Source organism: Staurois parvus, unplaced genomic scaffold (assembly GCF_062004578.1).
Source record: "Staurois parvus isolate SC_StPar_1 unplaced genomic scaffold, SC_StPar_1.0 ptg000964l, whole genome shotgun sequence".
Lineage (NCBI taxonomy): Eukaryota > Metazoa > Chordata > Amphibia > Anura > Ranidae > Staurois > Staurois parvus.
The window spans coordinates 155980-178665 of record NW_028318760.1 but is presented as its reverse complement, the minus strand read 5'-3'; the positions used below and the strand labels follow the sequence as shown (position 1 = coordinate 178665).

Genomic DNA, 22686 nt, shown 5'->3' with positions numbered 1-22686 from the left:
AGCTGCTGAATCCAGGCCAGAGTTATTGGGCAAGTGCTCCTATGTTTAATAGTTTGCTATTGTTGTCCATAGCTGGGTATACTGTACATATTAACTGAAGATGTTTGACAGATGTATATCTGTTTCCTTGTTTCCTCACATGCACTATACCAGATAGCTACATTACTGTGCAAAGGTTTTAGGGAGGTGTGAACAAATGCTGTAAAGTAAAAACACATTACAAAATACATATTTTCATTGTTTATTTTTATCCATTTACAAAACAAAATCAGTATTTGGTGTGATTACCCTTTGGTTTCAAACCAGCAGCAATTCTTACATTTGCACACTTTTGTACACTTGCCCAAAGCAGGCACTAGTGATCATCAATTTCATATGTAGGTTGAAACACAGTCATCTGGAACAGCTGTGTAGCAGGCTTAAAATTGCATGGGTCACAGCCATACTCTGCTACTAAAGTGAGGTTATGGAAGACAGATTCATATCACAGGTCATACTCCATGGCAAGACTGAGCACAGCAACACAAGACACAAGGTAGTTATATGCATCAGAAAGGTCTGTCCCAGGCAAAGATTTGAAAGCAGACTGGGGTTTCAAGATGTGTTGTTCAAACCCTTTTAAAGAAGCACAAATGTTGAGGACCGTAGATGCAGTGGTTGGCCAAGGAAGCTTATTGCGGCAGATGAAAGACACATCATGGCTTGCTTCACTTTTACATTGGAAGATGTCTAACAGTGCCATCAGCACAGAACTGACAGAAACCAGTGGGACCCAGGTCCATCTACTGTCTAGTGAAGTCTGGCCTGAAGTGGTCTTCAGGGTAGAATTGTGAACAAAAAGCCATACCTCCGACATAGAAACAAGTCTAAGCAACTCAAGTATGCACTAGAGCTGGGGTGCAGAAAAATGGCAGCAGGTGCTCTGAACTAATGAGTCAAAATTTTTAATATTTGTCTGTAGCAGGAGGCAGTTTTTACTGAAGGGCTGGAGAGTGGTACAATAAATAGTGTTTGCAGGCAACAGTGAAGCATGGTGGAGGTTACGTGCAAGTTTGGGACCGCATTTCTGCACATGGAGTTGGCGATTTGGTCAGAAACAATGGTGTCCTTAATGCTGAGAAATACAGGCAGATACTTATTCATCAAGCCATACCATTGAGGAGGCGTGTGATTGGCCCCAAGTTTATTCTGCAGCAGACATGCAGCCATTGTCATTAAGAACTATCTTCAGTGTAAAGAACAAGGAGTCCTGGAAGGATGGTTTGGCTCCCACAGAGCCCTTATCTCAATATCATCGAATCTGTCTAGGATTACATGAAGGGATTGAGACATCCATAGATCTGTGGTTAGTTCCCAAAGATGTTTGGAACAATCTACCTGCCAAGGTCCTTCAAAAACTATGTGCAAGTGTACCTGGAAGAATTGATGCTGTTTTGAAGGCAAAGGGTGGTCACACCAAATATTGATTTGTTTTGGATTGATTTCCATTTTATTAAGTGATCAAAATAAACTATTAACACTTATTTTTCTGAAAGCATTCTTAAATTACAGAGTTTTTTCACACCTGCCTGTGATAAGGTGTTCGTGTGTAGTGGTCACCACGCTGTATGTTAGTAGGTGAACCTGTCTATTGCAATAGCGTTTATATACTGTTCCTGTTATTTTAGTTAACACTGTACCTTCTGATCTGAGATTGTATAACTAGCTCAAGGTTCAATGACAGTATAGGCTAGAGCCAGGTTAGGCATCTGACGGCCACTTCTGGCATTTAGAGGTCCAGTTGTACGACAGATTAGAGACTACTAGAGAATAAGATGCAGAGTAGATAGGTTGACTCTGAGTTTCAGTATCAAACCACGGTTTCTACTGGTGAGAAACTGCATTCCAGGCTCATTGGACAATGGTCGGAGGATCTGCCCATCATTGCTGATCTTATCTTCAGATCTTCAGCATCAAGGCATATACCACATTGAGATCATCCTAAAAGGGCCCTTACAACTGGACTTTGCCATATTCATCTGGATGTACCTTTAGTTATAACTACATATATACACCCGGGTATATATATATATGCACAATTCTACCAGGACTCCTTTGGACCCTGTGCGGATATTGCCTGTTTGTACATTTGATATATGTACTATTATTATTTTCTTATATAAAGCTTGTATTATTTCCATACTGGGGTGCATCTATATACTTTATGCTATATACTATTTACTGCTTAATGTTATATGCTGGTTGCAGTAATTCCACTGCCCTTAATTACTTTGATTAGATTACTGCTTAATTTCCCAGGAAGGGAATCCCCTCTGTCCACAGAGGCCCTGTCCTGTGTGGAGGCACTGCCAACTTTATTATAAAACTCACTCCTTCACTTAGTGAAGGTTCTGGTTCTCTTTTTTTCCCTACAGGTTTTGTGCAATATCCTGTTTGGGCAGGGCCATTTGTTATAACCCCCCCCCCCAAAAAAAAGAGGAGGTTCACTCGCTTTACACAGATCATGAAGAATACATAAAAATGTTGACTAACAGGGCAACTTTTTTAAATTTTTCACATATTTGTTATATTCAGCATTTTTTGCAGAGGCCAGAAAAATATGGTGGCAGTTACAAAGCTGGTAAGGTTGAATAAAGACACCTGTCCATCCAGTTCAATCTGTGTGGGTGTCCGTTTGTATTTATGTCAATACCATTTCCCATATCCTGTATACTGCATTCTCTAAGATGCCCATCTATTATTATTATTATACGGTGTTTATATAGCGCCAAAAGGTTTGCTCAGCGTTGTACATTAAAGTGGGGGGACAGTACATGAGACAATACAGTAACAATACAATACACGAGGGGTTCGAGGGCCCTGCTCTTTCGAGCTTACAATCTAGGAGGGAGGGGGTAGAGGTACAGGAGGAAGTGGCTGCGGGGGATGGAGTGGTAGGAGGAGTGGAGGAGAATGGCTGTTAGGTGACGGTGGGGTAGGCTTGCCTGAAGAGATGGTTTTTCAGGGTGCGCCTGAAGGTGAGGAGGGTAGGTGACAGTCTGATGGATTGGGGTAGGGAGTTCCAGAGGATGGGGGGAAGTCCTGGAGAAGTTCTGCAGTCGGGCGTGGGAGGAGGAGAACAGGGAGCTAGAGAGTAGGAGGTCTTGTGAGGAGCGAAGGGCACGGGTAGGGTGGTATTTGGGTATCAGGTCAGTGAGGTAGTTTGGGGCAGCGTTATGAATGGCTTTGTATGTCAGAGTTAGTAATTTGAATTTAATGCGTTGGGCAATCGGGAGCCAGTGAAGGGATTGGCAGAGGGGAGTGGCAGAAGTGGAGCGGTTGGTGAGGTGGATGAGTATAGCCGCTGAGTTCAGGATAGACTGGAGCGTGGATAGCGTGTGTTGGGGCAGACCGGTGAGAAGGGAGTTGCAGTAGTCTAGGCGTGAGATAATGAGGGAGTGTACGAGTTGTTTAGTGGTGTCTGGGGTGAGGAACATACGTATCTTGGAGATGTTGCGGAGGTGGAGCCTGCATGAATTTGATAGTGATTGGACATGAGGTTGGAAGGAAAGGTTTGAGTCCAAGGTGACACCTAGGACTTTGGCGTGTGGGGTGGGATTGATGGTGGCGTTGTTAGTCGTGATGGAGAGGATGGGGGGGTGCGGGCTGCGGGGAAAACTAGGAGCTCGGTTTTGGAGAGGTTTAACTTGAGGAAATGGAGCGACATCCAGTCTGATATGTCGTTTAGGAGGTGGGTGAGGGGTGAGGTGAGGGGTGGAGAGGTAAATTTGCGTGTCATCGGCATAGAGGTGATAGTTGAAGCCGTGGGAGTGTATCAGTTTGCCAAGGGAGGAGGTGTAGATAGAGAAGAGAAGGGGTCCGAGGACAGAGCCTTGGGGGACCCCAACAGAGAGGGGGAGAGAGGGGGAGGTGGCAGCGTTATAGGTAATGCTGAAGGAGCGTTGGGATAGGTAAGAGGAGAACCAGGAGAGAGCAGAGTCCCTGATGCCAAGGGAGTGTAGTTTAGTAAGGAGGAGGGGGTGGTCGACTGTGTCGAAGGCCGCGGAGAGGTCGAGGAGTAGGAGGACTGAGTAGTGGCCATTAGCTTTGGCGGTTAGCAGGTCGTTAGGGATTTTAAGTAGGGAGGTTTCGGTGGAGTGTAGGGGACGGAAGCCAGACTGTAGTGGATCAAGCAGGTTGTTGTCAGTGAGGTGGGTGCTTAGGCGATTGTAGACTAAGCGCTCAAGGAGCTTGGAAGTGAGTGGCAGCAGGGAGATGGGTCTAAGGTTGTTCAGGTCAGTGGGGTCCAGGGAGGGTTTTTTGAGTATGGGGGTGATGTGCGCGTGCTTTAGGGGGGAGGGGAATGCGCCAGTAGAGAGGGAGAGATTGAAGATGTGGGTGAGAGAGCGAATGATGGAGGAGGGGGGTGACCGGAGGAGTTGTGAGGGGATAGGGTCCAGGGGGCAAGAGGTGAGGCGGGCTTCAGTGAAGACCTTAGTGACCTCCTCAGTGGTAGCAGGGCTGAAGGAGCGGAGTGTTGGGGAGGTTATAGTGTGCGGGACGTTAGGTGTGGTGGGGGGCAGTGTGGTTGCGAGGTCAGAGGAGGGGAGAGTTGAGGGGGTGATGGAGGGAGGGAGGCTAGGTGGAGAGGTAGATTGTGAATTGACAATGTCCTTACGGATTGCGTCAATCTTGTTTTGGAAATGATTGGCAATCTAAGAATTTTTTTTAAATTATGGACATACCCCACTGACACAACCAACTGTGAAAGGGAGTTCCACATCCTGACAGTAAAGAGGTTTAACTGCTTCTCATTCAAATTCATTGAGTGGCCACATGAGACGGAATATTTTTTTTTACCTATGCTAGAATCACCATTAAGATATTTGTATATCACTATCATATCTTCTCTTAAGGGTCTCTTTCTCCAGGGGAATAAGTTTAATGATTGTAGTGGTTTCTCATAACGGAGGTCCTCCAGTCCCCTATTAGTTTTGTTGCCCTTCTCTGTACTCTCTGCAGTTACAGCACATTCTTCCTGAGGACTGGTGACCAGAACTGGATGGCATACTTAAGATGTGGCCGGACCAGAGTTTTGAAAAGTGGCAGAATTATAGTCTTATCTTTTGAGTAAATACCCTTGTGAATGCATGCTAATAGTTTGCCAGCTTTGCTTGCTGCACCCTGCATGCTATTGCTGAGCTTGCGATCTTTTCAGGCCCCTAGAGCTTCTACTCCTAGCGAGTAACACGCATTCATATATTTAGACCCAAAGTGCATTACTTTACATTTTTCAACATTAAACCTCATTTACCACGTAGTTGCCCCTCTCCGTATTTTATTGAGGTCTTCTTGCAAAATTTCTTAATCCTACTGTGAAGTTATTACCCTGCTTAGCTTTGTATCATCAGCAAACACTGAGATTGAGCTATTTATACCAACCTCTGTATCATTTATGAATAAATAAAGAATTGGTCCCAGCACAGAACCTTAGGGTACCCTGTTCATACCTCCAGACCATACTGAGTATATACTATTTATCACTGCCCTTTGGATGCACCCCTGTAATTCACCTACATACACTATAATCCACGCCAAAAGATCTCAATTTGTACATTAAGCATTTTTGGGGAACTGTATTGAATGCTTTAGCAAAATCCAGATACACAACGTCTACATTCCTTCCTCTGTCTAGATGACAGCTCACTTCCTCATAGAATGTTAACAGATTACTATAGCAAGAACAATCTTTTATTTATTTCAGGTACTTATATAGCACTGTCAATTTACGCAGCGCTTTACACATATATATATATTGAACATTCACATCAGTCCCTAACCCTCAAGGGGTGTACAATCTAAGGTCCCTAACTCACATTCATACATACACTTATTAGGGCCAATTTAGACAGGATCCAATTAACTTACCAGCATGTCTTTGGAGTGTGGGAGGAAACCGGAGCACCCGGAGGAAACCCACGCAAGCACAAGGAGAACATGCAAACTCCATGCAGGAGGCACCATGGTCGGGAATCGAACCCATGACCCATTTACTGCAAGGCAGATGTGCTAACCACTAAGCCACTGTGCCGCCCCATACTGATTACTACTAATGATACTGTTTTCAAAAGCAAATTATTGTTTATAGTCCCTTATCATCCCATCCAATTGTTTACATTGTTATTATTATACAGGATTTATATAGCGCCCACAGTTTGCACAGCGCTTTACAACATGATAGCAGACAGTTCAGTTTCAATACATGAGGAATCAGAGGGCCCTGCTTGTCAGAGTTTACAATCTAAAAGAAAGGGTCAAGTGATACTGTGGAGATATAGTTTTTAGGTGGATGCAGGATAGGGTTCTCTGAAGAGTAGGGTTTTCAGGGATTGATAGCCGTCGCTGTCAATCACCGGGTCCTGGCCGGTGATTACTCATCGGTGCCCAGTGATTGCCAAGGCTCTCTGACGAGGAGGAGAACTGTTTGTAAACAAAACAGTTCTCCTCCCTGTGAGCGTGTGCGCACTGCTTTGCATGGCTGTGCACAGCACAGCCATACAAAACACAGTGCTTACAGTGAAGCACAAACACACTACCCCCCAGTAAAACATACCCAGCACACAGTTAACCCTTTGATTGCCCCTCATGTTCCTTCCCAGTGCCAGTAGTACAGTGCCAGTGCTTTTTTTGGCAGTGATCACTGTATTGGTAGCACTGGGGATGTCAATGACACCAAGTCAGTTCCCCCAGTGTCAGAATGCCCGTTGCAGTCCCGCAATAAGTAGCTGATCGCTGCCATCACTAGTAAAAAAGAAAAAAAAAATTCCAGTATATATACTGCCATTTGTAAATGCTATAAACGTTCACGTAAACCAATTAATTTACACATATTGGGATTTTTTTTAGCAAAGTCATGTAGCAGAATACGTTTTGGCCTAAATTTATGACAAAATTAGATTTTTTTAATTTTTTTACTTGATATGTTTTATAGCAAAATGTCAAAAATATATATTTTTTCTCATAATTGTTGGTCTTTTTTTTTATAGCTCAAAAAATACAAAATGCACAGGCAATCAAATACCACGGAGAGAAAGCTCTATTTGTAGGAAAACAAGGACGTAAATTTCATTTGGGTGCAGCATTGTATGACCGCACAATTGTCAGTTAAAGTAACGCAGCGCCATAACACAAAAAATGGCCTGGTCAGGAAGGGGGGTAAATCCTCAGGAGGGCAAGTGGTTAATAAACACACACTCACCTGCTCAAGGGGTCCAGTGATGTGCTCACCCACAACATCCCTTCTTTCCTTCTTCTCTCCCTGGCGCCGGCATCTTCAGTGTGGGTACCAGCCTGTGACAGCTTGCGGCTTCACAGCTGGATGCCCACTGCGCATGCGCTAGTAGCACTGAGCATCCTGATTTGTCCGGTAGTCTTCTGGGCCCTGTGAAAGTTCCCAGGAGATTGCTGGAGGAAGGAGGGGGGTGAACTTCCGACTCACTTCACTGAGTCGGAAGTGGGAGCGGGTACCTGTCAAAACCTATCCGCTCCCCCCTCCCACCAATATGGCAGTGGAGAAGGCAAACAAGCGGAGCTTCCACTTTTGGGTGGAACTTTTAGGCTAAATTTACACCTGAGCAGGGGCGGATTGACCATTTGAGCTGGGGTCAGTATGGGGCCCCATGAGATGCCCCTGGTACCTTTTTCATAGGCTTTTTTGAATTTGGGCAAGGACACAGGGGCTTCATGATCCCCTATTGCCCGGGGGCCCCATGAGTTGTCAGTCTGCCCCTGCACCTGAGTGTTTTGAAGCTGGAAGCTTAGGGAGAACAAAAATCAATTATTCCTCATGGTGGTGATTCACATCTCCACTCTAAAATACCTGAAACTCAAAGTTTTACTTTCAAGGCTCGATTTGGCCACATTGGTGCACTTTTGAAGCAACTGAAAGCAGAAACACATGGTGACAAATGATAGTTGTTCTCTGTTGGGTAAAACCGCCAAAGCTCCAAAATGCTTAAAAAAAAACAAACGCTGTATAAAAACACGCATGCAAACGTGACACAAAAGCGGCAGGTGTGCATTGGACCAAAACGACAGATTACTGAGGAGGAAAGACAAATAATTGGGTACAAAAATGCATTATGGCTGCCAGCTATGACTCTTCTTTTTTAGAGTCCCAGAAAAGGAGACGATGAAGCGGCCTTGTCGCGGCCATCTTTCTGTGGGATTATGAGTTCCACAAGTAACGCTTTCCCGCCGCCATCTTGGTAGTGGAAAACGAATGACAGTGATGCCCGGAAGGGATGTGATTAAGCTTCCTGTCAGCACGGACCGCTATAGAGAAGTATAACGGGGATGAGCCGGGGCTGAGGAGAAGCAGTGTGTTCGTTTGGGAGCGGCTTTAGACGGGGAAACATGTCGGCCAGCGCCGTCTACGTGCTGGACCTGAAGGGGAAGGTGAGGCCGCTGAGTGTGCTGTGTGATGTGGTACTGGAAGGAAGGAAGGAGGCAGGCTGTACCTGCTGGTAGAGGGCCCTCACCTCCCAGATACTACACACTGGGTGCCATATGGAGGAGCCCGTACATAACCTGCTTATCCCATACACTCATGTAATCGATAGGAACAAACAATGCTCCTCGTTCTTCTCCCTCTCTATGGTTCAGTGTAGTTGTAGAGATCACACATTTCTTCACAGCATCCTAATCTATCGATGTGGCTATTGAAGAACATTGCAAGCTTGCTCTATCACACGGAGTAGAGCTAAGGCTTGGTTCACCCCTACAGGTGCGACCAGGCGTGGTCGCGTTTCCGTGTGTTTATCGCATGTTCCTGTTTATCGTGTGCAGTGCAACCCATCCATTTTAATGGGCTTCCCTATACATGAGAAATGCTGAAAATAAGTCCTTGACTTATTTTTCCAAAAATGTGACGCTCTTGACCACGTGATGCTCCGCCACCATGCAGTTTCACAAACGCAGATGCATGGGGGTTTCATTACCCACTTGCCTACTGGGCACTTATACCCCCTTCCTTACCAGGCCAATTTTCAGCTTTCAGCGCTGCCACACTTTGAATAACAAGTGCACGGTCATGCAACACTGTACCGATATGAAATGTTTATAATTTTTTTCTCACAAATAGAGATTTTTTTTGGTGGCATTTACTTGCCGCCGGGGGTTTTATTTTTTGCGCTATAAACAAAAAAAGAAAAAATTTGAAAAAAGTTTCTTTGTTTTTATTATAAAATTTTGCAAACAGGTAATTTTTCTCCTTTACTGATGTGCGTTGATGAGGCGGAACTGATGATGGGTACTGATAGTCAGCACTGACTGGCGGCACTGCTGGGCTGCACTGATGGGCAGAGGTGGGTGGCACTGCTGGACACCGATCATCAGGGCACTGATCATCTGTGCCCTGATGATCGGTGCTGATCCCTGCTCTGACAACTGCGGGTTCTTGGCAGTACTTTCCCCACGATCTGACAGCGTGAGGAAAGTGGAGCCGTGAACCGGCAATTGCATTTCCCTGTGATCAGCGTGTCATTGGACACGGCTGATCACGTGGTAAAAAGCCACTGTGATTGGCCTTATACCACATCACGTGATCAGCTGTGTCCGTAGGACACAGCGATCACGGAGATCGCCGGGTGTGTGCCCCGGGGAGCGTACAGGAGAGCGCATTCTGGGAGAACGTCATATGACGCCCTCCCAGAACTGGCCGGCCGCGGTGTAGCCGTCATTCATCTATATGTGGTCGGCAACTGGTTAAAGTGGTTCTAAATAGTGGAGCACCAAAATGAAAATTCTGGTAACGAAAATTCAAAATGCACTTGGCTGAAAACCGAAATGCGCAGTTTTTAAAAATGAATATATATTTTTTTGGAAAAAAATACTTTGATTAACCACTGCAATACTTGGCACTTTTACCCCCTCCCTGCTCAGGCCAATTTTCAGGTTTCAGCGCTCTCACACTTTGAATGACAATTGCATGGTCATGCAACTCTGTACCCAAACTATAATTTTATCATTTTGTTCACACAACTAGAACTTTCTTTTGGTGGTATTTAATCACCGCTGGGGTTTTTACTTTTTGCTAAATTAACAAAAAAAACCTGTACATTTTGAAAAAGAAACCCCCACGTTTTTCTTTGTTTCTATTATAAAAGTTTGCAAATAAATAATTGTTCTTCATAAATTTAGGCCAAGATGTATTCTGTTACATTTCTTTGGTGAAAATAAACCAAATCAGTACTTATTATTTAGTCTGTAGGAAAGTTATAGAGTTCACAAATTATGGGATATATCTGAAAATTGATCATCCTGAAGTACTGACGGCCAATCTAATTTCTTGAGGCCCAAAAATGTCAGAACAGTACAGATAGCTCCCAAATGACCCCTTTTTGCAAAGTAGACAGTCCGACGTATTTCATAAGAGTTTTTTGAAGTTGTAATTTTTTTGTCATTTTTTGGAAAATTAAGAAATTAATCAAATTGATTTTCACAATTTGTTTTTACATACTGTCACCAGTGCAGTACAGCGTCATATAACTGGTGTGGCGGTGATCAGGCACACTGACTGGTGACAGTACGAAAAAATTTTTTTTTTGTATTACATTTTTTTCTCTTTTTTTTTCATATTGCACTATGACCAAAGTAGTATGATGTTACCATAGTAAAATTGTACTACTTTGGGGAAGTGATCATTATTTATTTTTTTTTTTTTTACACAATTTGCTTATAGCAAAGAATTTCTTTGCTAGAAGCAAGCATTTAACTGAATGAAATCGATTCATTCAGCTTTTTTTGTTGTGATCAGCTGTGATTGGCCACGGCTAATCACATGACATAGATGGGATGTGACTGGTCCAGCCTGTGCATGTGATCACTGTGACCATTCACAGCTAGGCACACTTGTATACAATGGATGGCATGAAAGGAAGCCACCCATTGTATACAACTGTAATGTGACCTGCTATGATTGATCAAAGCAGGTGACATGGTACTGGCAACGGGGCCGGCACACAGATCTGTCATTGGCTCTGTCTGAGGTACACAGCTGGTGACAGATGTAGCCACAGCGGGGCCCTGTGGCCACGTGTAGAAAGACGTCATATGATGCCTTCCCGGAGGGATGAGAGGTTCGCCCTGCCATCATATTACTATAGGCCAGGCGGAAAGTGAGTAAAGTGGTTCTAAAGCCTGAAGGTTTTTTTTTTTTTTTTTACCTTAAAGGATAACTCCTGGTTTACATATGTGCGGGCCGTGATTTGCGCGGGCACGAGAGCCCATTTATTTGAATGGACTCCTGTGCCCCGGGACACGCAGGGAATAAGTCCCCGCACTACTTGGGAAATTGTAGCCCACACAGGAAACAAGGTTCCCAGTACGGTTGCGATTTCCAGTGCAGGTGGCGTGCCATTCCTCTGTGTGGGTGGTGCATCTGCAGGCATTTGTGCAAGGTCCCGAAGCAGCACCACCCGCACAGATGTGAACCAAGCCTTAGACAAAAATTGCAGGTAAAAAAATGTGCATTTATTAATTTTTCTACAGGAGCCTGGAAAGTATTGCACCAGCGATCAGTAGATTGCTGATGCCATGCAGGTCTCCTGCAGGCCTGTCAGAATATTTGCTTGCTGTACAGGATGTATGGTCAAGCAGATATTTTGACAGGTAGCTTCAATGAACTAACACGGTGCTCCACGGTGCCATGGTAGTTCTTTGAAAACTACGAGCCGACAGCCGGTAAGGCAGTTCATTCATTCACGGACGTCTGTGAATGAACGATGCGGCCGTCTGGGCGGAGCACCGCACGGCAGCACTGTTTTCAAATCTGACAGATAGTTTGGGGAGAAGTCTGGGTGGGCGGCAGCTATTGTAATGGGAACATGTTATATGTTCCACCCTAAAAATGGGTGGAACATGTAACATGTTCCTGAGGGTGAACTTATCCTTTAAAGTGATTGTAAGGGTGCAGTGCGTTTTTGTACATATAAAAGCATCCGATTTTGTGTGCATTCCTGACATGCATAGATGTGACGCCAGCCTAAGGGCTTGTTTACACTTGCAGCAGCCTTTGCTGCCCCTCCGAAATACGATCCATGGTGGATTGTTCTTCAGAAGGAGATCTACAGGCAGCTAGGAGGTGTTATTTCCTTACTGCCTGTGTTAAAACGAAACTAATAAAAACTGCTGCTTGCCCACAGTAGGGCTAAGCCTCCATGCACACAGCTCCTAGAAGCTGTTATTAGCATTTTTTTTCTGCTCCTAGAAGCTAAATAGTGTTATCCTACAGTGGGGAAAAAAAGTATTTAGTCAGCCACCAATTGTGCAAATTCTCCCACTTAAAAAAGATGAGAGAGGCCTGCAATTGGCATCATAGGTAGACCTCAACTATGAGAGACAAAATGAGAAAAAAAATCCAGACAATCACATTGGCTGATTTGGAAAGAATGTATTTGCAAATTATGGTGGAAAATAAGTATTTGGTCAATATCAAAAGTTCATCTCAATACTTCGTTATATATCCTTTGTTGGCAATGACAGAGGTCAAACGTTTCCTGTAAGTCTTCACAAGGTTGGCACACACTGTTGCTCGTATGTTGGCCCATCCTCCATGCAGATCTTCTCGAGAGTAGTGATGTTTTGGGGCTGTCGCTGGGCAACACGGACTTTCAACTCCCTCCAAAGGTTTTCTATGGGGTTGAGATCTGGAGACTGGCTTAGTCACTCCAGGACCTTGAAATGCTTCTTACGAAGCCACTCCTTCATTGCCCGGGCGGTATGTTTGGAATCATTGTTATGTTGGAAGACCCAGCCACTTTTTATCCTCGATGCGCTTGCTGATGGAAGGAGGTTTGCACTCAAAACCTCACGATACATGGCCCCATTCATTCTGTCCTGTACATGGATCAGTCGTCCTGGTCCCTTTGCGGAGAAACAGCCCCAAAGCATGATGTTGCCACCCCCATGCTTCACAGTAGGTATGGTGTTCTTTGGATGCAACTCAGCATTCTCTCTCCTCCAAACACGACGAGTTGAATTTCTACCAAACAGTTCTATTTTGGTTTCATCTGACCATATGACATTCTCCCAATCCTCTTCTGGATCATCCAAATGCTCTCTAGCAAACTTCAGACGGGCCCGGAAATGTACTGGCATTGCAGGACCTGAGTCCCTAGCGGCGTAGTGTGTTACTGATGGTAGCCTTTGTTACGTTGGTCCCAGCTCTCTGCAGGTCATTCACTAGGTCCCCCCGTGTGGTCCTGGGATTTTTGCTCATCGTTCTTGTGATCATTTTGACCCCACGGGGTGAGATCTTGCGTGGAGCCCCAGATCGAGGGAGATTATCAGTGGTCTTGTATGTCTTCCATTTTCTAATTATTGCTCCCACAGTTGATTTGTTCACACCAAGCTGCTTGCCTATTGCAGATTCAGTCTTCCCAGCCTGGTGCAGGTCTACAATTTTGTTTCTGGTGTCCTTCGACAGCTCTTTGGTCTTCACCATAGTGGAGTTTGGAGTGTGACTGTTTGAGGTTGTGGACAGGTGTCTTTTATACTGATAACAAGTTCAAACAGGTGCCATTGATACAGGTAATGAGTGCAGGACAGAGGAGCCTCTTAAAGAAGAAGGTACAGGTCTGTGAGAGCCAGAAATCTTGCTTGTTTGTAGGCGACCAAATACTTATTTTCCACCATAATTTGCAAATAAATTCTTTCCAAATCAGCCAATGTGATTGTATGGATTTTTTTCTCATTTTGTCTCTCATAGTTGAGGTCTACCTATGATGCCAATTACAGGCCTCTGTCATCTTTTTAAGTGGAAGAACTTGCACAATTGGTGGCTGACTAAATACTTTTTTGCCCCACTGTATGTGTTCATGCACACTACTTTATGCTATTAGCGGTTTTCGAGCTTTATCTTCTAGAAGGAAGAAATCTGTTTTGTATAGTTTTTTGAAGCATTTTTCAAGCAGAAAAAAATGCTCAACACTCCTAAAATGCCACTAACAGCTTTTTTTCTAGCCTTTTCTTTTTTTTTCTATATGTACTATAAAAACGCTAATAAAACACTCCTAAATGCTACAATAACACTGCTAAAAAATGCTATTACCTGTATTTTTTCATCCAGCGTTTTTTTTTAGCTTAAAATAAAACACTAGTGTGCACGGAGCCTAAATGTAAAAAAAAAAAAAAAAGAATACATGCCCAACTCCCAGAACTGCATGTCCTGGGCGTCGAGCGATATGATTTGCACATTCCTGTTATTTCACACCATAGAGGCTGCACAGAATTTACCCTGGTACCTCTTCCCGATGCTGGAGATGTGTGAGTGATTCTGCTGACTTTATGCACAAATTCCGGGTTTATCCACATGTACAGGTTGGTGGTAATGCAGTTTTTTCTGCTTTACCTACTATCCCTATTCCAAGGACTGTTGGAATGTGTGTAGCGTTTGCTAGAGTGGTGAGAACCCTCTTTGAGTTGTTGCTTTTCTATGCCAGGAAGGCTATTCCGCTAAGTGGAAGCCTGAGAGGACCCCCACCCTAAACTATTGGAAGGCTTTGGTTGATTTAGTCATTCCTCTTTATAAAGCAAAATATCTTTCCTGTGGTTGTCCACAAGAAGTAGAACATTTGGCTGAATTCTGCATCTTTTGCTGTTTCACAAGTTGATCTAGTTGATAGTTATATTCCTGCTTAGGGAGAAAGCCTAGTTAAGTGTTTTATGATTACTCTGGGCCTTATTGAATTATGGGGCAGCGGTCCTTCAGACTTGCTTCTTCTATCTAGTAATCCTTATTCTATGTCCTTTGAGGGGTCCCTTTCATTTCATTACTGAAGTACTGCCTCCTGAGATTTTTTGATTGTATGGTAGGCCATGAGTACTTGTTAAACTGTTTAGTTTGTTGATGTTATGTGTTATTGCACGAGTTTTGTATTGTTTTCTTTTTTTTTTATGAGCCCCAAGGCTCTGTTTTGTATTTCACTACAGCTTGAAATTTCTAATAAAGAGAAGTTATTTAAAAAAAAAAAAAAAAAAAAGAAGAAATGGCCATTCTGAAAGAAATTGGTTACAGGACAGAAAAGCATGAATCATGGGTTGACCCGACAGATATTTTTGGCTTCATTTCACATGACATAGACCGATTAAAATTTTAGTGAAAGCAATGAACAAGGAAATTAAGTTTTTTTTATTTAAGACAGCTATTTACAAAAATAACTGATGCCAAGATAAAGGAAGGCATTTTTTTGGTCCACAGATTAAATACATTATCAGTGACAAGTGGTTTGTAGGCAGTCCCTCAGCAATAGAGAATAGTTTGTAAGAACCGGTCACACAGATGGAGGATGCCTGCTAAGTAATCTATCTCATTCCCCTTCTCTTAGAATTAAAGTGGTTGTAAAGGCTGAAGGTCTTTTACCTTAATGCTTTCTATTCATTAAGGTAAAAAACTTTCTGTGCCAGAGGATCCCCTTGTCCCCTCTTATACTTACCTGATCTCGACCCAAGAATGTGCACGAGTGAAGCAGCTGTCTCTGCTCTTTCTTCTCACTGGGCAGTAGGGATGCACCAATATCCGCGCTGATTCTGAGTATTTTCACATGTAGTCATACTCGTGAAAATGCTTCTGATACTGGAAACCGATACTTTGCGGGGCAATTTGCATCAATACAAAGTGCATTACAAAGATTAGCATGCGATTTGAACAGAAATGCGATTCCTATCCAAATCGCATGTGGTTTCCCCACTGCTGCTGTGTGAATACAGGCTTGTCATAGCCCAAGTTCTCACAGGAGTGATGAGGGAAACCTCCCTGCACTGTTCCCATGCTGAGAAGAGAGTGGGCGTGTGGGGATGTCGAGGCAGTTACTCCATATTCTCAGTAGGAGAGGAGAGAAAGCGGCGAGGATTTGAAATCCCTGCTGCTTTCTCTCCTCTCCTTGCAGTAATGACATTTCAGGCTAGAGGGCTTTTGATTGGTCAGCACCACAGTTGCCACCTAGCCTGTACTGTTATCACTGCAAGGAGAGGAGAGAAAGCTGCAAGGATTTCAAATCCCCAGACCTGCAAAGTGGCTTTCTCTCCTCTTCTTGCTGCAATAAAAATACAGGCTAGACAGCATCAGATTGGTCTGTCCACATGAAGGGTGATGACCAATCAAAAGCCCTCTAGCCCGAACTGTCATCGCTGCAAGGAGAGGAGATAAAGCGGCGGAGTTTTCAAGTCCCCGCTGCTTTCTCTCTTATCACTGAGAATATGGAGCATCTGCCACCACAGTATACATTCCCACTTTCCTCTGTGGGAAACTCCCTGCACTGGTTCTGTGTGAACTCAGGCTATGTCAACCTGGGTTCACACAGGAGCAGTGGGGAAACTGCATGCAATTTGGACAGAAATCGCATTCCTGTTCAAATTGCATGTTAATCTTTGCGGTGCAATTTGCACCATTACATTTTGTGTAGATGCAAATCGCACTGGAAAATATTGGTAATCGGTATTGACGAGTACTTTACCAAAAGTATCAGTACTCGTACTCCCCGATAGAAAAAAAACTGTCTCAGTGCACTCCTACTGGGCAGGTTGATAGCAGTGGGAGCCATTGGCTCCTGCTGCTGTCAATCAAATTCTGTGATGGGGGAGCTGAGTTGAGTGTCAATAGATGCAGACAGAGAGGCTCGGGAGTGAGCCCACAAGAGTGCCGCCGAAAAGGAGGAGCCAGGAGCACTGTTGGGGGGCTCTGAGAAGAGGAGGATTGGGCTGTTCTGTCAATAACATTGCACAGAGCAGGTAAGTATAACATGTTTGCTATTTTAATAGAAGCTTTAATATCACTTTAACAAACATTTAACTCTTGCAGTGGGTGGGGGCACTGCAAGGGTATTTATTTTTGCTTGGAGTTGTTCCACTGTGGTGCATTTATTTGTCTGTTACCACTACACACAATGAATAGGCCCTGAATGAGTTGAATATATGAGGAGAGTTTGATCTGGAAGTCTGGTAGTAGCAGCTGCAATGAAGACTGGAAAGGAAGAGCAACATGCAGTTTGCAGTCAGAAATAATCAGGCAAAATATGAACTGATTTGCTGAAGGACTTGAAAACGCCATACGTGTTAGTGTGATTGTACTTTTAGATTACCAAAACTAGGTAAGGACCTGCATAAACAACATTCAATTTGAATCTAGTCATGCAGATCCTTGTAATATACAGGCATGGCCAAAAATATTGGTACCCCGACATTTCTGGCAGAATCTCCTAGAGTGTAATTCTAGTTAGGTCATGCTGTGCTTTCAGGATAACCCCTGTGTTTTTTCTTGTCATTGTTCACTATCCCCCAGCGGTCCTCCACATGTGGTGTTCCTCCGTTTAAGAAAGAAGATGGCAGGGGAGAGGGCTCATAACAAACATAGAAAATCCATTCAGTTTATTTAAAATTGCCAAATAAAAGTATTCCACTCACTTGCTACAGTGCCTAAATGAACCGGCACTAGGTATATACAGCTTGTGTAGGGGGGAGATGGCCGTCACTGTTCCAATACTGGAAGAGGCATGTGTTCCACTGACCGGATGTGACATGACCGGTACGGTGTTATCCCAAAAGCGCAGCATGACCTAACTAGCAATAGTAGGTCAGTTTCCTATGGTGAGTGTCAGTCTATGTGGGGACACCAGAAGCACATGGAGTGGAGCATTTGTTTTGTCCATGGAAGCACGAGAACATTATATTGAGAGCACTGTCACACTTGGACTTTTATTAGTCTGTTTGTGATTACTCTTTATATTATATTGTACAGCATATATTTTCATTTTATAATAGGTTTCCATTTGCTTTAGGTTTGGCATTTTGTGTTTTTTTTTTTTTGTGGTTTAATACCGCTTTAAGTGGACAGAGCCATACACAGCTGCAAATTATTTAAAAGAAGTTGCTGGTGAGAAGGGTAAAAGGTCGCTCGGCATCATGTTATATGTTACACACTATATATAGGTGCAACATGGCTTAAAAGGTGGACTTAGCCTTTAAAGCCCAGCTCCAGGATGGAGAAAAACAAATTTCTGCAGTGGGCCCCCCCCCCTGTACTGTAAGGTAAAAGTCTATGGGGTAGAGGAAGGGGCAGTATTACCTGCCTCATTTCTCGCTCTGGCACTTTCCACTGATGATCTGTAAAATGTACACAGCAAGGCTCTTATCCCTGCTTTGTACATGGAAGAGGTAGCCATGCAACTGCATTCAGGAGTGCCTAAAGCCCCGTACACACGGGCTGCATATCAGACAAAATCAGCAAGTACGGTAGATAATTGGCCGATATTCAGCCTGTGTATACAGGTCCTTGTTTGACAGAAGCCAGTCTCACAGCTGGCTTCTGTTGAATGAGCTTGCTGGAAAACCAACAGTTAATCGGTATCCGATCAGCGCTCTCAGCCAGTGGCTGTGAGCACTGACCAGTGTGTTCTGGTGGGGGCAGTACCCCTGTCAGAACACAAAAGCTCAGCGGGGAGTTCGCTGTACTAACGTCACATCATTAGTACAGAGACCTTGTGATATCAGATTTATTTATTTTTAAATAACTTACCATGTGTACCAGGCTTTACAGAAGAGGCTTCACTGCAGTGGTGGCACTGATGGAGTAAGACAAGTATTACTCTTTATTGCTGAACCCCTAGACTTAATGAGCAGTTAATCCTTGTAGTGTAGGGGCGGGCGGGGGTGCTGCAAGAGTAATGTTTTTCTCCTACCCAGAGTTGAACTCTAAACATTCCATTGCAGTGTGTTCATTATAGATGGGCTGCCAATGCACTACAACAGATAAAAAAAAAAAAAAAAAAAGTGTCCCACCCTTTTCTTACAATGGAACACAACACAGTATGTGCATTACTATATAATGCTTTGGTTTTTCCACATTAAATTACACTGTAGTGCATCACCTATAGAGAAGGCGTGCTGTGAAAACACACAAGTGTGCAAGGACCCTAAGGCTAGGTTCACATCTGTGTGGTTTCCAGTGCAGTTTCCGTTTTGCAGAAACTGTAGTCCATTTAGAATGATTTGCTATGGGTCTGGTTCACTCTGGTGTGTTTTTAGCTTCTATGTTTTTTTTTTTTTTAAAAGGGTCAGGGCCTTTTTTTTGCCCGCAGCAGATTGTGATTTTTGTACCATAGACTTCAATGGAAACGCATCAAATGCACATGCAAAACACATGTACATACTTTTTTGGTGCATCTTCTGCATGACAACAGACCCTCCCCCCAGTAACATTAACACATTCCAAACAAATTTTTTTGGGTTGCCTGAGCATAGTAAAATGTGTATGAGCATACAGTCTTTCTATAAAAGAAAGCATAACGGACACTTATAAGACCTAATCCTTTTTAATTAAAAAAATATATAAATTTAAAAAAAAAAAAAAAAAAGGAAATTCACAAAGATCACTTATGAGATAGACTTGCTTACCTGGCAAAGCAATACATCCCAATTGTCTTTTCTATGGCAGACCTAGTTGTATTGAAGGCTCTGGTAGAGATGTCCCATCATAAGCATCAGCTGGGTCAGACTCATTTCCCCGTTGGGTTTTAATTGTGAAAATTTAATTTCCAGGGGTGCTCCGATATCGTTTTTTTATCGTTGAGTACGAGTACCGATACTTTCAGTCAAGTACGAGTACCAATACTTTCCGGTGTGATTTGCGTTAATGGACGCAGATTGAACCACAAAGAATAGTATTCAATTTGAACAGAAATGTGATTCCTATCCAAATCACATGCGGTTTCCCCACTGCTCCTGTGTGAACCCAGCCTTGTCATAGCTCACAGTAGTGGTATGGGAAACCTCCCTGCAGGCATCCCATGCTTAGTGTCAGTGGTAGGAGAGGAGGTAGACGGCATCTGATCAGCTGCTGAGCAGTGGGGAAAACACATGTGATTTGGACAGCATTCCTGTTCAAATCGCATGCTAATCTTTGCTCTGCATTTTGCGTCCATTAACGCAAATCACACCGCAAAGTATCGGTAGTATTTTCATGCGTATGCGTACTCATGAAAGTACTTGGTATCGGCACCAACACCGGTACCAGTATCTGTGCTTCCCTACTAATTTCTGCCTCATTTAATATTTGCATAGATGTCACATTAGAACTAGACCTTAAAATGTAATTTCTTGCTTGAAAAACATTCTTATTTATAGTTGCTGAAATCCAAAATACTGTTTACATGCCTAAGAACTGCTCTGCTATGATTCGGCATCATACTAGTTTTTTTTAAAGAAGTTTGCAGTGTAAAAATCTTCTAACCTGAAGTTGAGACTTTAAACTTTAGCCCTCTTCTCAGGTTTTTTGCAAGGTCCCTGGGGAATCCTAACCTTTAGGTGCATTTTGGTTCTCAAAGATTCAGTCTAGGTTCACACTGATGCAGTGATTCCTGTGCGTTTCCTGCACTTCATCAGTCGCACTGTGTTCATGCGATTGCTGCGGGTGTCAATTTTAAGCTAATGACACTCCAAAAACAGGTCAAAAAACGCTGTGCAATTACCGAATCAGATTACATGGGTGTGAACCCCCATGTGATCACAGTGCGGCAAAAAAAGGTGCCTGCATCTCATTTGTGTGTATACGGTGCGATTTGAGCATGCAAAATGAATGGGCTCAAGCCACACCGCACAGAATCTCATGTGATTTGAACAGGAATGCGGTGCGATTCTTGTGCGAATCACATGCAATGTGACAGTGTGAACCAGGACTCATTGATGACTTACAGATGCAGTTGCCAAAAGTATGTATTGCAATGTATGTCATCTGTTCTTGCCAGAGGAAGATCTTCTGTGCCTTTTGCCATCAAGAGAATAATCCTTATGAACATCTTAACATTGCTAACGTTCTTTACTTTCTTTAAGCAGGGCATGACAGTGGTCTTAATTCAGCTACTGCAAAGATTCAAATTTTGGCTTTGAGTGTTTCAACCACATTTAGCATACAGAAATGAATAAATGTATCCCAATTTTTTCTTCACTTTTATATTTGACATTTTTTTCAGTTTGGTTGTAGTAGGGAAGGGTTATAACCTCTGCCACTTTAAATTTTTTTTTTTTATTCTTGCTGTCTGGGTGCTTTAATCACTTGCCCTCCTGAGGATTTACCCCACCATTCCTGACCAGGCCTTTTTTTGCTATTCGGCGCTGCACTATTCCAGCTGGTAATTGTGTGGTCATGCAATGCTGTACCCAAAATGAAATTTACATACTTTTTGTCACACAAATAGAGCTTTCTTTTTGTGGTATTTGACCACCTGTACGCTTTTTTTATTTTTTGCGCTATAAACAAAAAAAAGACAGAAAATTAAAACAAACAAACAAAAAAAAACGTTTTTGTTACTTTCGGCTATAAAAAATATATAGTAAACTCAGTCATAAATTTAGGCTAAAATGTATTCTGCTACATGTCTTTGGTTAAAAAAAAAAAAAATCTCAATAAGTGCATATTGATTGCTTTGTGTGAAAGTTATAGCGTCTACAAACTATGGTATAGATACTGCAATTTACACCATTTTTTTGCTACAATGACCCCGCTAGTTTAACTGACAGTTGCACACAATTTTCACACAAATAAAGCTTTCTTTTGGTGGTATTTGAGCACCTGTGCACTTTTTTTTTTTTTTTTACGCATTATAAACAAAAGAAAGGTCTGAAAATTAAAAAAAAAAAATAGATTTTTTTTACTTTTGGCTATAAAAAATATATAGTAAACTCAAAGTCATGAATTTAGGCCAAAGTGTATTTTGCTACATGTTTTTGGTTGATTGGGGTGTCTACTTTCCAAATGGGGTCATTTGGGGGGGGGGGGTTTGGTGCTATCCTGGCATTTCAGGGCCTCCGAAACTGTGATGGGTAGTCAGGAAGTGTAATGAGAAAATAAAGCCCTTTAAAAGCCTGAAGATGCTTATTGGATCTTTGGGTCCTGTACTTGGCTAGACTGTCAAAAAGTTTCTCCCATATTCGGGAGAAGTAGCAGAATGTATTTTGGTGAGAAATTCTACATATACCCATGGCATGTATAAGCAATAAATCAAGGGGAAGTTCCGCTTTAAGGACTGCTCCCCCACTCCCCATTAAGGATTGGCACCTTTGGTGGGTGGGGGAGGAGCGGGTACCCGAATTTGACAGGTACTTGCTCCTACTTCCAGTCCGATCTCCTAGGCTATCGGAAACGGAAGGTGTCCTCCCTCCCTCTCTCCCTGTAGTCGTTTGGGACACGTGACAGGTCCCAGAAGACTACAGGACCATTTACAAGGCGCAGTGCTTCTTGCGCATGCGCAGTGGGACCCGGCTGTGAAGCAGCAAGCAGTCACAGTCGGGTGCCCACACTGAAGATGCCAGCCTCCTGGAATACAGGATGTCCAGTGAAACGGACTGCGGGACACACACCGAGGGACAGGTAAGTGGCTGTTTTTTAAAAGTCAGCAGCTACAGTTTTTGTAGCTGCTGACTTTTACTTTTTGACAGGGTGAGTGGAACTCCACTTTAACTGACAATTTTGTGTAAAAAAAAAAAAAAAAAATGTTTTGTCATTTTCCAAAAACTTGTATTAAAAAAATAAATTATTGACTAAATATGCCTCTCGGCAAATAGTTTGGGGTGTCTACTTTCCAAAAAAGGGTCGTTTTGGGGGGTGGGGGCATTTTATGCCCTGCATTACAAGTTTATTCCACTCTTCTAACCACC

At 43.2% G+C, this 22686-nt stretch overlaps 1 protein-coding gene across 4 annotated transcripts in view; it reads left to right on the top strand.

Annotated features, from left to right (window-relative positions):
• Positions 1 to 8262: 8262 nt before the first annotated feature.
• LOC149441641 (AP-1 complex subunit mu-1) overlaps positions 8263 to 22686 on the top strand; it is a 106956-nt gene continuing 92532 nt past the window's right edge. Inside the window, exon 1 of one of the 4 annotated variants that reach the window (XM_089657089.1) lies at positions 8263 to 8436. In XM_089657089.1, coding sequence (XP_089513215.1) covers positions 8395 to 8436 — 42 coding nt within the window. In that variant the 5' untranslated portion in view covers positions 8263 to 8394. The remainder of the gene's footprint in view (positions 8437 to 22686) is intronic. The other 3 variants (XM_089657090.1, XM_089657087.1, XM_089657088.1) reach the window with 3 other exon arrangements.